This window comes from Rhincodon typus, chromosome 7 (genome assembly GCF_021869965.1).
Source record: "Rhincodon typus isolate 14 chromosome 7, sRhiTyp1.1, whole genome shotgun sequence".
NCBI lineage: Eukaryota > Metazoa > Chordata > Chondrichthyes > Orectolobiformes > Rhincodontidae > Rhincodon > Rhincodon typus.
This window is the reverse complement of record NC_063338.1, coordinates 97698548-97716225: the sequence shown is the minus strand read 5'-3', so window position 1 is coordinate 97716225 and position 17678 is coordinate 97698548. Positions and strand designations below refer to the sequence as shown.

Here is a 17678-nt window from a genome sequence, read left to right as displayed (position 1 = left end):
TGTATTGTCATATATGCCCATGTTCTTTACCGTCTCCTGAAGGACAAGACCATATCTCTGCATTGTCATCACTGAACAGGACCACAATTATCAATCCCCCAGAAGCCTGACTAATACCATTAAATTGTAACTGATAATGAAAACATATCTAACTGTGCTCATTTGAGCCTCAGTGGAGAGGCACCTGAACTGTCCAGCCTTGGCTCCCCCCGTGCATAATAAAGACACCACTTGAATTTTGCAAATAGAATCCAAGTGCAGACTTTTCATCTCTAACAACCCTAACCACCTTCCTGAACAGTAAGTGGGAGGTGGGGTTGCAATATGCAATTATAGGGTGGTGTTTATAAAGTTTGTTTCTGCAACAGGTAGTAACGAGTGAACGTGTTCCAATTGTGAAGTATCTTCTCCCAGTGATGGCTTGTCCTGCTTCTTACCCCTTTGAAGATATCCACCTCCAAGGTGTTATTGTCCTTTGGCAGCACATGGAGGTAGGGGCTTCCACTCCTAGCACAGACATTATACTGCGGGAAAACAAGAAATGGTGAGATTATAGTGAAAATGTCATCATGAAGGGCCTGGATAGAAATATAGAAAAAACTATTTCTCTCAGCAGAGAGAGGCCAGTAACAAGGAGAGAAAAATTTAAATTAATTAGTGGCAAGATTGGAGAGGAGTTGGGGAAATGTTTTTACCCACAGTGTGATGCTAACCAGGAATGCCCTGCATGAAAGGTTGGATGAGACAGAAAGTCTCTTCACATTTAATAAATACTGGCATGTCTCTATATGCAGCAATAACTGACAGAGCTCCAGACCAAGTGCTGCAAAGTAGGATTAGACTGGCTGACTCCTTTTTTACAGATCGCTATGATCCCAGCTGATGCTACTACAGGACTATTCAGAGCCCAAATTAAAAACCAGTTTGGCAGATCATACTTTGTTTACTTTTAAATTGAATGTGGTTATCTTTCATTGAAACATTACACAACAGCTTGGAGAGTTGGTTTTAACAATAAAACAGAAGTTTATTGAACACAAGAAGTAAAAGTAAATTCCTCTTTTTTATCAGGTTTGGCAGACCTACTTCTTTTCATTTGCATCTTCATAAACTGCAAGACTTTTTTCCATTAACCACTCTCAGACAATTTAGAGATTAGACTTTCTCAGACTTTTAAAAATCTGCAGAGTTCTAACCAAATACTTCTGGTGTGGAAGTTTTATAAAACACAGCTGTTTCACTAAGATCACTTAATTCCTTAAGTGCACCGAGCAATTTCCATTTTCTAGGATCAACTATATTTGCTTCTGACCCCAGGTGGGTCTCCTTTGAACTGCCCAAGAGATTTTGAATGAACAAAACACTACATCGGTGAAAAGAAATCAGAATTAACGTTTCACGTCCAGTGACCCTTCCTCATGCTGCCAGACCTGCTGAGCTTTTCCAGCAATTTCTGTTTTGGTTTCTGATTTAGAGCATCCGCAGTTCTCTTGGTTTTTGTTTAGAAGCACTTCATCTGTTGTTTTTCCTTTATCCACCCTACTGCTACATCCTCAAAGAACTTAAACAAATTTTCAACTGTATGTGGACTTTGCCTGACTATTTTATGATTGTATCAATGCCCTGTTACTATCTTCTTAACAAGGAGCTTAAACATTTTCCCTCCGAAAGTTGTTATGCTGACTAACTCAGAGTTTTCTGATTTCTGTCTCTTTTCTTTAATGGAGACGTTCTATTTGCAGATTTCCATTTTCCACCAGGCATACCTAAAAATGAGGTGTCAACCTGGTGAAGCTATAACACAGGACTACTTGCATTCCAAACAGTGAAAGCAGCAAGTGATAGACAGAGCTAAGCGATCCCACAACCAATGGATCAGATCTAAGCTCTGCAGTCCTGCCACATCCAGTCGTGAATGGTGGTGGACAATTAAACAACTCACTGGAGGAGGAGGCTCCACAAATATCCCCATCCTCAATGATGGAAGAGCCCAGCACATCAGTGCAAAAGGTAAGGCTGAAGCATTTGCAGCAAATCTCGGCCTCCTCCAGTGGTCCCCAGCATTACAGATACCAGTGTTCAGCCAATTCGATTCACTCCACTTGATATCAAGAAACGGTTGGAGACACTGGATACTGCAAAGGCTACGGGCCCTGACAACATTCCTGCAGTACTACTTAAGACTTGTTTTCCAGAACTTGCCGCTCCCCTAGCCATGCTGTTCCACAGTTACAACACTGGTATCTTGTAATAATGTGGAAAATTGTCCAGGTATGTCCTGTACACAAAATGCAGGATAATAGATGGGTTGGTCAGATAGGCAGACCAGTAGCAGATGGTATTTTACCCTGATAAGTGCAAGATGATGAACTTCTGAAGAAGAACCAAGATGAGGGAGTATTTAACAAATGGCAAAACAATTACAGGAATAGAGGGATCATGGAGTAATTGTTCACAGGTCCCTGAAGTCAGCAGAGTATGTGATTAGGATCATTAAGATGGCATAAGGGACACTTGCTTTCATCAGACATGGCATAGAGTATAAGAGCAAGGAGGGAATGTTGGAGTTGTATAGGTTATTAGTCAGGCCACAGCTGGGTACTGTATGCAGTTCTGATCCCCTCACTACAGGAAGGATGTGATAGCTTGAGAGGGGGTACAGAGGAGGTTCACCAGGATGTTGCCTGGGCTGGAGAAATTGAGCTGTAAGGGGAGATTAGATAGGCTTGGATTGTTTTCTTTAGAGCAGAAAAGGCTGAGGGGGAAGGTGACTGAGGTGTACAAGATTATGAGATATATGGGCAGGGTGAATAGAGAGTAGCTGTTCCTCTTGGATGAGGGGTCAATCACGAGGCAGCATAATTTTAGAGTAAGGGGCAAGAGTTTCAGACGGTATTTGAGGAAAAAAAACATTTTCACTCGGTGGGTGGTGAGAATCTGGAATGCACCAAATTTGAAAACATCACCACTTCTGACCTTATGATGGAGGGAAGGTCATTGATGAAGCAGCTGAAGATGGTTGGGCCTGGGACACTACCCTATGGAACTCCTGCAGAGATGTCCTGGAGCTGAGATGACTGACCTCCAACAAACACGACCATCTTTCTATGTGCCAGACATGACTCCAACCACTGGAGAGTTTGCCCCCTGATATCCATTGATTCCAGTTTTGCCAGGGCTCCTTGATGCCACAACAAGACCTGGACAATATCTGGGCTTAGGCTGACAAGTGACAAGTATTATTTGACCTACAGAAGTACCAGGCAATGACCATCTCCAATAAAAGTGAATCGATAATCCCTTTCCATTCAACAGCATGAAAATTCCTGAACCCTAGCACCCCCAACTATTAACATCCTGAGGGTTACAACTGATTAGCTGTGTGAATATTGTGGCTACAAGAGCAGGTCAGAGGCTTGGAATACTGCGGTAAGTAACTCACTCCTGACTCCCCGAAGCCTGTCCACAAGTCAGGAGTGTGATGGAATACTCTCCACTTGCCTGGATGGGTGCAGCACCAACAACACTCAAGAAGTTTGACACCATCCAGGACAAAGCAACCTGCTTGACTGGCACCACATCCACAAACATCAACAGAGACAAAAATGATTGATGAGGGTAAGGCATGGACTTTTCCCTGTCAATTCATCAAATGGCTGGTCCAGAAGATCAAATTGCATGGAATCCACAGTGAGTTGGCAAGTTGGATACAAAATTAGCTTGGCCATAAAAGATAGAGGGTAGTTGTAGGGGGACTATTTTCTGATTGGAAGTCTGTGATCAGTACTGTTCCACAAGGATCAGTATTGGAACCTCAGTTGTCTGTAACATATTTAAATGATTTGAATGAAAATGTAAGAAATGACATGACACCAGGTTATAATCTAACATGTTTAATTGAAAACACAAGCTTTCGGACCCTCTCTCCTTTTTCAGGTGTTAGTGAGAGAGGTAGTATCTGACACAGAACTTATAAGTAAATTAAACAATTAAATTAAACAAACCTGAGATGCTATTAAATCTTTAATCAGTTAGAAGGTTTTAATTGATTATTATGTGTATGTAAATCCCAAATTCCTTTGAAGTCACTGTCCTGAGAGAATTAAAGGGTTTATCAGTGTAAAGAAGAGGTGACATTTTAGGTCGGACAATGCATGTTAGGTGTGAGGCCTTGTTTAGGATCTGTTTGTGTTCTGGTTTGGAGTCAGACTGGTTTTATTTCTAAAGTAGGAATTTATAAAACACCAGATTGACTGACTATCTGTAAAAATACAGAATATATCTGCAAATACAACTTCAGCCCATAGGTTTACATGTGTGTGTGTGTGCGTGCGTTGTGTGTGTATACATGTGTGTGTGTGTGTATGTGCATGTGAAGGAGGGAGAAGGACTGTGCATGTGTGAGGAAGGGAGAGAGTATGTGTGTGTGTGTGTGTATGAGTGTGTGTGGGGGGAGAGAAAGAGAAAAAGTGTGCAAGTGTGAGGGAGAGAGAGAGAGAGAAGTGCGTGAGTCTGTGTGTGTGTGTGTGTGTGTCTGTGTGTGTGTGTGTGTGTGTGTGTGAGACCGTATAATGTGGTGGGGTCACCTGTAGTGCGATATGAGCCAAGACCTTGGTTTCACGTCACACACACACTCACCCACACACACACCCACACACACACACGGACGCATGCACGCACATGCACACACACGCACGCACGCACTCACGCACAAGCACACACACACACACAAATCTATGGGATGAAAACTGAAAGAACTGTAGATGCTGTAAATCAGGAACAAAAACAAAGTTGCTGGAAAAGCTCAGCAGGTCTGGCAGCATCTGTGAAGGAAAAATATAGAGTTAACATTTTGGATCCGGTGGTGACCCTTTCACAGGACTGATCTCTGGGATGAATTTGTATTTGCAGATAGATTCTATTTTGTTCAAAAAGCACACAATTTATAGACAGTTGGTGAATGTGGCATTTTATAAATTCCTACTTTAGAAATAAAACTAGTCTGACTCCAAACCAGAACACAAACAAGGCCTTACACCTGATATGCATTGTCTGGCCTAAAGTGCCACCTCTTCTTTACACTGATAAAACCATTAGTTCTCTCAGGACAGTGACTTCAAAGGAATTCAGGGATTTACACACACATATTAATCAATTAAAACCTTCTAACTGATTAAATATTTAACAGCATCTTAGGTTTGTTTAATACATCCTCATCAGTTGTGTGACCCTTTGATCTTTAACATTTTTCCCCTTTATTCTTTCACAGGATGAGGGTGTCACTGGCCAGGCAGCATTTATTGCCCATCCCAAATTGTCCAGAGGGCAGTTAAGAGTCAACCACATTGCTGAGGGTCTGGAGTCACATGTAGGCCAGACCAAGTAAGGATGGCAGTTTCCCTCTCTAAAGGACATTAGTGAACCAGATGGGTTTTTCCTGACAATCGACAATGAATTCACAGTCATCATTACATTCTTAATTCCAGATATTTATTGAATTCAATTCCACCATCTGCCATGGTGGGATTCAAACCCGGATCCCCAGAACATTATCTGCGTCGCTGGGTTAACAGTCCAGTGATAGTAACACTAGGCCATCACCTCCCCCTCTCTCACTAACACCTGAAGAAGGAGAGAGGCTCCGAAAGCTTGTGATTTCAAATAGACCTGTTGGACTATAACCTGGTGTCTTGTGATTTCTGATCTTGCCCACTCCAGTCTAACACCAGCACTTCCACATGATGAAAATGTAGGCTGTGACATGAAAATTGGTGGAGTTATGGATAATGAGGAAGGTTGGCAAAGGATACAGCAGGATATAGATCAGCTGGAAAGTTGGGCAGAGAAATGGCAGATGGAGTTTAATCTGGAGAAGTGTGAGGTGATGCAATCTGGGGAGTCAAATGCAAAAGGAAAATATAGAGTAAATGGCAGGACCCTTAGGAGCATTGATATACAGAGGGATCTTGGCATGCAAGGGCATAGCTCCCTGGAAGTGGCAACACAAGTGGGTAAGGTGGTAAAGAAAGTGTATGGCATACTTACCTTCATTGGCCAGGGCATTGAGTATAAAAGTTGGCAAGTCATGTTGCAGCTGGAGAAGGCTTTGGTCAGGCCACATTGAGAGTATTGTGTACATTTCTGGTTGTCACACTGTTGGAAGGATGTGGAGAGGGTGCAAAATACCTTTACCAGGATATTGAGATAACAAAGTGTAGAGCTGGATGAACACAGCAGGCCAAGCAGCATCAGAGGAGCAGGAAAGCTGACGTTTCGGGTCTGGACCCTTCTTCAGGATATTTTTACCAGGATATTGCCTGGAATGGACTGTATGAGTTATAAGGAGAGGGTGGACAAACTTGGATTGTTTTCGCTAGTGCATCGGAGACTGAGGGGGCAACTTGATAGAAATATATAAACTTATGAGAGGCATAGATAGGGTGAATAATCAGAGCGTTTTTTTCCCAGGGTGGGCATGTCAAATACTAGGGGCCAGAGGATTACGGTAAGAGGGGGAATGTTTAAAGGAGATGTGGTAGGTGCTGGAACGTGCTATCAGGGGAAGTGGTAGAAGCAGATAAGATAGCAACATTTCAGAGGCCTTTTAGACAGATGTACAGGCAGGATATAGAGGGATATGGACCATGTGCAGGCAGATGGGATTATTTTAGAATAGCACCATGGTCGGCACAGACATGGTGGGCCGAAGGGCCTGTTCCTGTGCTGTGCTGTTCCATGTTCTGTGTTGTGTTTACTCCCTCCACCACGGACGTTCAGTAGCAGCAGTGTGTACTATTTACAAGGTGAACTTCAGACATTCACCAAGACTCCTTAGACAAACCCACAATCATCTCCATCTATAAAGACAAGGGCATAAGGTACATGGGAACGCCACCACATGCAGGTTCCCCTCCAATCCATTCATCATCCTGACTTGGAAATATATCACAGAAGTCTTACAGTGCAGAAGGAGGCCATTCTGCCCATTGTTACTATACTGGCTTGTTAAATGAGCATCGTTGCTCAGTGCCAGTTTCCTGCTTTTATTCTAAATAATTGTCCAATACCCTCCTCAATGCATCAATTGATTCAACTTCCACCACATTCCAGCCTTTGCCCTTTGCTGTGTCAATTTCTCAAATAGCTCTGTGGACATACCTAGACACAATAGACTAGAATGACCCAAGATGGCAGCTCAGCATCACTTTCTCGAGGGTAATTAGCAAAGAGCAATAGCTATTGGCCCAGACAACATCCCCTGAATGAATAAAAAACGTTTGATCTTTTCCATAATTTTGGCTGGTTACAGCCAATGCCTCCACTATCCCTGAAGATACTACTTTAAAGGCCCTAGAATGCGGGCCATAATGTTCAATGGATCTATCACCTTTTTAATCCCATTTCTTCACATTGTAGTTTTTCTTTCTTTTTCTCTTTGATTTTCTAATATTCTTGGGACACTTTTCATATCTTCTGCCATGACAACAGATACAAATTATTTGCTCAATTCCTGTCATTAATTGATTTGTATTAATAATTCTCCAACCTCACCCTTTAATGGCTGACATTTATTTTAGCTGCTGTCTTCCTTTATATATACGGTCTCTTTTTATATTTCTTGCTTAGCTAGTCTCATAAATCAATTCTGTCCACTTTTGTTTAGTCAAACTTTGCTTGTGTTTAAATCTAATTTTCTGGCCTTCCACTAATTCTCGCAGCAAAGTGTATCTTTGAGTTTGATTCTATCCTTAAGTTTCATAATTCATAACACAAACAGTTCATATATCTCCATTGAACATTACAAAATAGCTACATAAATTACTGCCAAAATTTCTGTCCTATCTTATCTATAAATCTATTTTCCTAGTCCTCTATAGTGAACATTGATTTCATATCTTTGTCATTGCCTTAATTTATATTTAAGGCACTAGTTTCAGACTCAAGTTTCTCACCCTCAAATGGAATGTGAAATTCTGTGATGTTATAATTACTCATCTTTCAAGAATCCTTTTACTTGTCATCAATCATTGAAGAGAACCAAACTGTAACTCATTACTATCAGGATCATTTATCAACTCTGCCTCATTATACATCAGCAGGTCCAAAGCATTACCTAGTTGGCCTGGAACGTAATATTCTGCTGCTCACTCACCACATCCATATTGCTCTTCTGGTAGAAGGCAGCTCCAAACACAGCAATAACAAATATATTGATGAGCAGTGACACAAACAGGGCAATGGAGCACTCGATCAGGTAATACATATTTGCCTCCTTCACCTCTGATGGTTTGCTTCGGTCTATGTGTCTACTCTGGGACAAAGAGAGAAATCATACAGATATTGATTAATATCGGTGAATAACTCCATGCTCTGTATTACTGGTGATGCCTACAAATATCAAAGATTTGAGTCTATGCATTGAAGGTTAATTGGCTATTTGACTTGGTTGGGCATCACAATTGTGATCACAGAATCATTCAAGGTCCCAGACTGCTCCTTTAATTTCATAGAAATTTTCATAGAATCCCTACAGTGTGGAAACAGGCCCTTTCGGCCCAACAAGTCCACACCAACCCTTGGAGCATCCCACCCAGACCCATCCCCTTATAAACCATCTGAGCTATACATCCCTGAACACTACACACAATTTCCCACGGCCAATCCACCTAGCCTGCACTGTGGGAGGAAACCGGAGCACCTGAAGGAAACCCGTACAGACACAGGGAGAATGTGCAAAGTCCCACACAGACAGCCGCCCGAGGGTGGAATCAAACCCGGGTCTCTGGCACTGTGAGACAGCAGAGCTGACCACTGAGCCACCGTGCCACCTGGATTTCTGGTTATTGGACAGGGAGCAGGGGCAGGAATGCTGATCTGACTCTTTTCTGATCTCCATAGATCCTCGTTAACTTTAAACAGCAGGTTTGGATTTCCAGCAGTTCACATGCCAAGATTTCAATTTTAAGACTTTTACTGTAGTAACTAAACTAAGACCAACATCAAATAATCACTGTTTAGCAGACAATGAATACATTAGACGACAGAAAGGAATGTCCCACTTAATATGACCATAAACCCCACCACACAGTCACTCTTCATGGTCTGATCTCTGCAAAACCACAGTTTTTACAGAAATTATTCTAACATTGATCCCAGCTTTCAATCAGTTGATGTGTCCCCATTTCAGTCCCATCACTGTCTCAGATGTTTCTTCAGTAGCTCTTGTCACCAACCTCAAGATCCTGGAGCATACTCATTCCATCAGCTTACACTCATTGATAAGCTATTGATGTCTGTGCTTCTGTCCTGTCTTAGCCATGTTCATTGGACAGCTGTTCAATAGTCCACTAAGCCATGACCTCCTGCATGTCCATTCCTCCTCTGGAAGTACACCAAGTGAGATATGAAGATGGCCATTGACAGTGACAACTAGGAGTCCATCGCTGATGGCTGTGCCCTCTGGAGGCTGAGAGTTTGGAAGGACATTGGGAGAGGCAAGCAGAGGTCAGGAGCTCAGCTGGTCATGGAGACGACCCAGAGAAAACAGAGGTTAGTGAATTGTGTACCTTCTCGGTGCAATGTTTTCCTGCAGTAAATGCCACAAAGATGGTTCCAGGTTGGCCCCCAGAGCTTCACCGGGTAGCATTTCACACTCCGATACAAACCATGGTTTTACAAGATGGAAGGCTGCCACAGATCATCGGGTAACTGTCTGAAGATATTTCTCTCACCCTCTGCAGAAGCCTAGAACTGAATAAGGCCCACTGTGGTAGTTCCACAGCCTCACCTGGATCATGCTTCTAAATTCAATAGATCTCCACAGGATGTGTCTCTTCACCCAGAGTCTGTTTTCCCTCCTGCATCTTGCCTGGTAGTTGACACAATGGCTCCTTGCTCCCCTCTTCTAATCACTTTATCTGCAGCCCTTTGTGTCTCAGTGAAACCTCCCCTTCTCCCTTTCCCTCTCCCTCTCTCTCTCACTCTCTCTGTCTCCCTCTTTCTGTCTGAAATCTCAGGGACAGCCGGCCAAGTTTTCACTGGAGCAGGAACACTCCACAGACCATTGAAGATGACAGCCTGGATCTGACACCAAAGGCCTGGCCCCATTTCTGATATCTCATGTTTGCCTGTAGGGGAAAAGAGGACGTTGCTATTCCCACAAGAGAGAAACCAGGTCTCCACAGTACCATAAAAATACAGGGCTGATTTCAAACCCAGTCTGCTGCATGACATTACCCCATTGCGGGAGTCATTAAGTTGTAGAGTAGACAGAGGCTCTGGAAGAGTGGAAAGGTCTGTATAACTGTCATAATCTGAAATTATTTAAATCTCTAGCCTTTAACATGGAGAAACACAAGCTGCATATAATAGAATTCCATGCTGCTGTAGTTAATGAACCAGATATTGTGGCATCTGTTTTAGAAGTTTCAATTGTTGTTTGTTGACATTTCCCTTAAATATTACTACTTAAATGTTGATACTTAAGGAATGCTTGGATGATTTCCAAACACTACAATTATTTCAGCAGGAAAGTTCTGAATTCACAGTTCGCAGGTTAAAGAATCTATTAATGGATTATCTTCCTTTGTTCTGATTACAGATTATGCAATTAACTAATTGAGATTTTTAAAAAAAAAAACACTTTGTATTAGTTTCACAATTGAGAACATTGAGAGGGAATGAAAGCTAGGGCTGAGATGGTCAAAGATCTTCCAATACACTGGGATGGAGTCCCAAAACACTGAGGTTGGTCTTCCCATCAGCTACCCCTAGACAGTCTATACTCTGCCTCCAGAGTTGGGAGTTGTGGTTTTGACTCCATCCAATAACGCACCCCCACCCCCAACTTCAAGTGGAGTATAGGTTGCCTAAGGGTGGCTGATTAGAAGGCTCGCCACACCTCAGGGGAAGAGAAGAGGTTGAGAAGGAGAAACAAACTCAGCAAAAGAGATGAATTTATAACTAAGAAATTAACCTGCAAGCTGTAATATGATAGGAAGAAGTTTATAAACATGTCAGGGTCATTTAGCAAGAGGAGCTGGTGAGATGTGTGTGTGAGAAATGTAGCTAAAGCTGCCAGGGGTTCCCTGATTTGTTATACTTCCAAATGGGATGCTGCAAAATCGTTAAGCCCCTGGGTGAGGAAAGATGAACTGGCTCCTCATCTTTATCCTGTTGGTTGGTTGGAATGAAGTTAATTGAAAGAAAGTTTCCTTTTTTTGGCTACTGTTCTCCCAGGCTCAAATTGAGTTATATTTTAAAGGAACGAATTCACTCAGGCTTTCTTGAATCAACAAAACAGTGAGTTTATTAGTTAACACATACGTGGGATACAGACTGCGGAGAGGCAAAAGGTTTTTAGTTTAGAAGGGCTTTATGTGTTGGCACACTTGTGGGTATACACTCAGATTAGGAATAAAAATAAACAAAAACGCTAAAAACTACAGGCTAAAGGATATGAGTGGCTATCTGTATGGATTTGTTGTAAAGAGTAGATAACAGAACAATGATAGTTGAATAGTTGGATTTTGGGATTCTAGGGTTTTCCAGGTGAGTTGGAATCCTTTGTTCCAGTTTCCATTTGACAATGGTTTGTGGCAGCATTCAGATTCTGGATAGTTGGCTTTTAGCACACAGAGCAAAAGAATACTTTTACCTACAATGCAGAGGTGACTAGGGATAGTTCTTCAGCTGTGACCTTCAGAGCACACTAACGCTTGAATCTAAACTAGTACGCACGGATGTCTGTTCACTAGCAGCCCTTTCTCTATTAGCATACCCTCTGCTGCTAGCAATCAGTTTCTAACCTCTGCTGCATATTCCATTATGTTCAAAATACAGAAAATATCTGCAATAGTTGGCCACCTGCTGAGAGAGGACTGATAGTCAGCGCCCTCATGATCTTTACCTGCCCCATCCATCTCTTTGAAGATTCCCTGAAACTCCACAGATGTGACATTCCATGGGCCCCATACGAAACTTCACCAGACAGCACTGAACTTACAGCCACAATGTCCTTTTCTTGTCAGAAGCGTTCCTTTTCTTAAAAAAAGGCATTTTGAAATTAAAACTAAACATAATCTATAGCACTTTGCCATTCTGATTCATTGTCATGACACAAGTATTGAGTAAGTTACAGTGGTTAGGTAAAATGAGAAGGTGACATGAACAGGTGTGAGCAGTGGTCAGGATTACGGATGCTGACCAGCTCCATCTCTGTAATATGGTTACTCACCTTGACGAGAGCTGAGTGGAGGTAGATATTATGGGGCATTATGATTGCTCCAACGATGCCCACAGCCTGAAGTAGTTCTGTTCTGCCACATCCAGCACAGTATGGATAGAATAGACCCTTCACTACTTGACCCTGATTGGGTTTTACCACTACATACTGGAGACACAGATAGAGAGAGAGAGAGATGGTCAAAGCACACGAGGATATACTGCACTAAACAAGTCTTTACCCTCTGAAAACAAAAATAGACTTTGGATTATCGCCACCTCATCTCTCTCTCACCAAACCCCCATTCCAAAACTACTCTTTAAATGGGTCCAAATATTTTCTCAAATCTTTTCCCACCATTTTGTCAGGCTGTGGATCCCAGATACCAGCAACTGTCTGAAGAAAGTTCACCTCATCTCTTCCCGTACTTCAGACTTCTCTGCCCTAAACAAAATAACCCCGGACAATCTTCCACCTCTTCATAGCTGAATTGCTCTAGCCCTATCTAGTGCAATCACATCCTTCCTTTTTGCACACAGTATCTCAGCTTACTAACAAGCGTTATGTACAGCTCTATCATAATCTTCCTGGTCTGCTATTCAATGCCTTGATCAGTAAGTCTAATGCATTGATAGGATGGGAATATTTGTGGAGCCTCCTCCTCCAGTGAGTTGTTTAATTGTCCACCACCATTCATGACTGGATGTGGCAGGACTGCAGAGCTTAGATCTGATCTGTTGGTTGTGGGATCGCTTAGCTCTGTTTATCACTTGCTGCTTTCCCTGTTTGGCGTGCAAGTAGTCCTGTTTGGTGGCTTCACCAGGTTGATACCTCATCCTCAGGTATGCCTGGTCCTGGTCCTGGCATGCCCTCCTGCACTCTCCATTGAACCAGGGTTGATCCCCTGGTTTGATGGTAATGGTTGAGTGGGGGATATGCGGAGCCATGAGGTTACAGATTGTGCTGGAGTACAATCCTGCTGCCGTTGATGGCCCACAGCGCCTCATGGATGCTCAGTCTTGAGTTGCTAGATCTGCGCGAAGTCTGTCCCATTTAGCACGGTGATAGTGCCACACAACACGATGGAGGTTGTTCTCAATGTGAAGGCGGGACTTTGTCTCCACAAGGACTGTGCGATGGTCACTCTTACCGATACTGTCATGGACAGATGTAACTGCAGCTGGCAGATTGGTAAGGATGAGGCCAAGTATGTTTTTCCCTCTTGTTGGTTCCCTCACCACCTGCCACAGACGCAGTCTAGTAGCTATGTCCTTTAGGGCCCGACCAGCTCGATCAGTATTACTGCTGCCGAGCTACTCTTGGTGGTGGACATTGAGGGCTTGACTTTACATGGTTGACAGGTCTGTTTCTGCATTGTTGTTACCTTGGTCAATGCCAGGTGGTCTGTCCAGTTTCATTTCCTTTTTGAGACTTCATAGCAATTGATACAACTGAATGTTTCACTGGGGCATTTCAAAGAGCAGTTAAGAATCAACTCCTAGCTGTGGGTCTGGAGTCACATGTAGGCCAGACCAGGTGAGGGTGGCAGCCTTCCCTAAGGACATTAGTGAACCAGATGGGTTTTTGTGGCAATGGACACTAGTTTCATTGTAATCATGACAGATTAATTCCATATTTTTATTGAATGCAAATTCCATCAATTTCTGCAACAGGACTTGACCCCGGGATCCTGGAACATGCCCTGGGTCTCTGCATTACTCGTCCAGCAACAACACCATTCGGCCAATGCTTCTCTATCACCTCCCAAAATCATCCCATCTCCTGTAACTGTATTTAAACTCTTTAGTTTTTTCCAATGTGTGGGCACTGCTGTCTGCTTACCCCTAATTCCCATTGAGAAGGTAAGTCTGATTGGGATTCATGGTCAGGGTTTGGGTCTGGGATGCCCACTGACACCCTCTCAGTACGGATTGAAATCTGGGCAGGGGCATGCTGCTTACATGATCATCTTTTAGTGTAAAGCAATGTTGTATCCATCTTTACCTCATATCCAAATGTTATTGCCATAATCGCAATCAGGACAGCAAAAAAAGCTTCTAACTTCCTGAGACCTGGAATCAGAAAATAATCCATCAGCAAGGGGTGCTTGTGGAGCAGCAGTAGTGTCCATACCTCTTAGCTAGGAGGTCCACATTCATGTCCCACCTGCTTCAGAGGTGTGTAATAGAACATCTGATCAGTTTGATTAAAATTTGGATAATCCATCACCTTCTCCACACACCCCTCCCGTACCCCACACGCTCTCTCCCCACCTTGCCTGCGCCCTATTTCTGACTCTACCCTGGCTCTAACAGACACTGGCTGGGGGTGATGTCTGGTGCCAGGGCAGGTACGGGGGCCTGTGAAAGTTTGGAAAATGTTAGGGGTGACTGTGCCTGACCTTGACCTGCATCCCAGCTGTCTGCCCAATTACTCATGCTCTTTGAGTTTGAAAATCAGTCGCAATCTTCCTTTAACCTACACCTCAACCCTGCTTCCACCAGCTTCTGCAATACAGCATTCCAAAGGTTCACCACCAAGTGAGTGAAGAAATTCCCGTTCGTCTCAACCAAACCCTGAAACTATTCCCCGGACTCTGTGGACGTGGGCATTTCCTCTCGGAATCTTCCCTCTCAAGTCCTTTATTAGGACTTTTATCCATTCATTGCAAACACAATAATCCAGAGAACATTAACCATTCAGCTCTCAATCTCCTCCTGTGGGGATCACATCTTCAACCAGAAATTGGACAAGTCAGCCTTTTTCTGCATCTCCCTCCCTCGCCTAAAGTAGTTACATCCTTCCTCAGTGGGGAGACCAAAACCATAGGCATCTGACGGGAGCAATAAATCTTCAGGAGAGTCGGTTCCACAGAAACAAAGATCGTGGAATCCCTACATTGTGGAAGCAGGCCATTCAGCCCATTGAGTCTGCACTGACCCTCTGAACAGCATCCCACCCAGACCCACCCCATTCCTGTAGCCCTACATTTCCCATGACTAATCCACCTAGACTGCACATCCCTGGACACTATGGACAATTTCCCATGGCCAATCCACTCTAAGCTGCACATTTTTGGACTGTGGGAGGAAACCAGAGCACCCGGGGGAAAACCATACAACACGGGGAGAATTTATGAACTCCAGATAGACAGTTGCCTGAGGATGGAATCAAACCCAGGTCCCTGGTGCAGTGCTAACCACTAGCCACCGTGCTGCCCTATAATGAAGAGAAAAAAGATCAAAATCAGAATGCCGTAGATAGCAACATTCAACATACCGTATTTGTCAAGGAACAGGAACCCAATGGTGTCTACAATAGTTATAATGACTCCTCCCCAAACCGGAATCCTGAAATAATCATGAAATGTTTTAGCCAATATCTTCAGTAAACACCAGTAAATTGAAAGTTAAGGAAACATTTGGACCAATCTGAATTGGACAGGCCCTATCTGTATATTCAGACATTGCTTGAATAAACTGTGTAGCTGTCCTGATTTGCCTGGGAGCTGGCAACCTGGTACTGTCCAGCAGTCAGCCAAGAATCTCAGTCCCAACTCCCTCCCCCACCGACGCTCAGTCGCAGCAGTGTGTACTATCTACAAGATGCTCTGCAGAAACTCACCAAAGATCCTCAGGCAGCACCTTCCAAATCCACCAACACTTCCATCTAGAAGGACAAGGGCAGCAGATACATGGGAACACCACCCCCTGCAAGTTCCCCTCCAAGCCACTCACCATCCTGACTTGGAAATATATCACCGTTCCTTCACTGTCGCTGGGTCAGAATCCTGGAATTCCCTCCATAAGGGCATTGTGGGTCAACCCACAGCACATGGACTGCAGCGGTTCAAGAAGGAAGCTCACCCCCACCTTCTCAAGGGAGCAACTAGGGACAGGCAACAAATGCTGGGCCCAGCCGGGGATGTTTGCATCTCAGAACTTATAAAAGCCTCCAATGCTTTGCACATGTGCACCTTGATACCACAATTGCATCATAGAAGTTTACTTTATACAATGAGATCATTTAACCCATCATGTATCGGCTCTCGAAACAGCTACCCAGCTAGTCCCACTCTCTAGCCGTTTCTCTGTAGTCCTTTAACTTTATCATTTTCAAACATATATCCAGCACTAAGCTTATTGACTTGCTTGCCGAGCTGGCTTGTTTTTGTTCAGACATTTTGTCACCATGCTAGGTAACATCATCAGTGGAGCCTCCGATGAAACCATGTTATTCTACTCCACTTGGAATTTATACTGTCCGGTCCATTACGGTGATTAGTGTCATTTCCGGTTTGGATCTGTATGAGTTTGTATATGGCATCCAATTCTAAGTGTTTGTTGATTGCATTCTGGGTGGAGAACCATGCCTCTAGGAATTCCCATGCATGTCTATGTTTCGCTTGGGCTACTGTGGTTACCTTGTCCCAGTTAAACTGATGGCCTTCATTGTCTGTGTGTACCGATATTAAGGAGAGTTTGTCATGCCGTTTTGCTGATGTTCATGTATTCTGATGGCTAGTTTCCTTCCTGTCTGTCTGATGTAATGTTTGTGGCAGTCATTGCATGGTATTTTGTAAACCAGAAGGCACAAATACCCCCCGCTTCTATGGACTTCCTAAAGTACACAAACTAGACATCCCCCTCAGACCCATTGTTTCCCCACCTTCACAAGGACCTACAACAGAGACTGAAACATCTAGTCAATGGATCACCGCATTCCATCCACTCAACCAAAGAATTCCTCCATACTGTGAAGAACATAAGAATCAGCGATTATGGTATCTTTTGATGTCATGGCTTTATTCACATCAATTGACATCCCACTAGCCAAAGAAACCGTGGCCACATTACTAAAGGAAGCAGCAACACAGACCAGCAGCTCCATCTGCAATGACAACATACTTAAACTACCAGACCTGTGCCTCACCACACACTTCGTCTTTTATGGTCAAATATACAAACAGATCAACGGTACACCAATGGGGTCACCCATCCCAGGGATCACTGCAGAAGCAGTCAAACAAAGACTAGAACATGCCACCCTTCCCCGCATTCCAACCTAAACTGTGGGTCCGGTATGTAGACGACACATTTGTCATTATTAAACGCAACAAATTAGAAGAGACCCAACACCTCATCAACGTATTCATGGAAATTAAATTCATGAGAGAAGAAGAAAACAACAATCAGCTTCTGTTTCTAGACGTCAGAGTTGAAAACCAACGTGGTTTACAAAATTGTTGCAGAGACAGTAGGAACTGCTGATGCTGGAGAATCTGAGGCAACAAGGTGGAGAGCTGGATGAACACAGCAGGCCAGGCAGCATCAGAGGAGCAGGAAAAATGATGTTTCAGGTTTAGACCCTTCTTCAGAAATGGGGGAAGGGAAGGGAGTTCTGAAATAAATAGGGAGAAAGGGGGAGGCGGATAGAAGATGGATGAAGGAGAAGA

The 17678-nt window shown here is 43.5% G+C and overlaps 1 protein-coding gene across 1 annotated transcript in view; it reads right to left on the bottom strand.

Annotated features, from left to right (window-relative positions):
* Window positions 1–17678, bottom strand: part of LOC109920942 (natural resistance-associated macrophage protein 2-like) — a 53804-nt gene that overhangs the window by 13751 nt on the left and 22375 nt on the right. Inside the window, exons 8-12 of the mRNA XM_048599290.1 lie at window positions 15503–15573; window positions 14228–14295; window positions 12236–12391; window positions 8153–8311; window positions 438–524 (exon numbers count right to left, since the gene is read on the bottom strand). Of these exons, the coding sequence (XP_048455247.1) occupies window positions 438–524; window positions 8153–8311; window positions 12236–12391; window positions 14228–14295; window positions 15503–15573 (541 nt within the window). The remainder of the gene's footprint in view (window positions 1–437; window positions 525–8152; window positions 8312–12235; window positions 12392–14227; window positions 14296–15502; window positions 15574–17678) is intronic.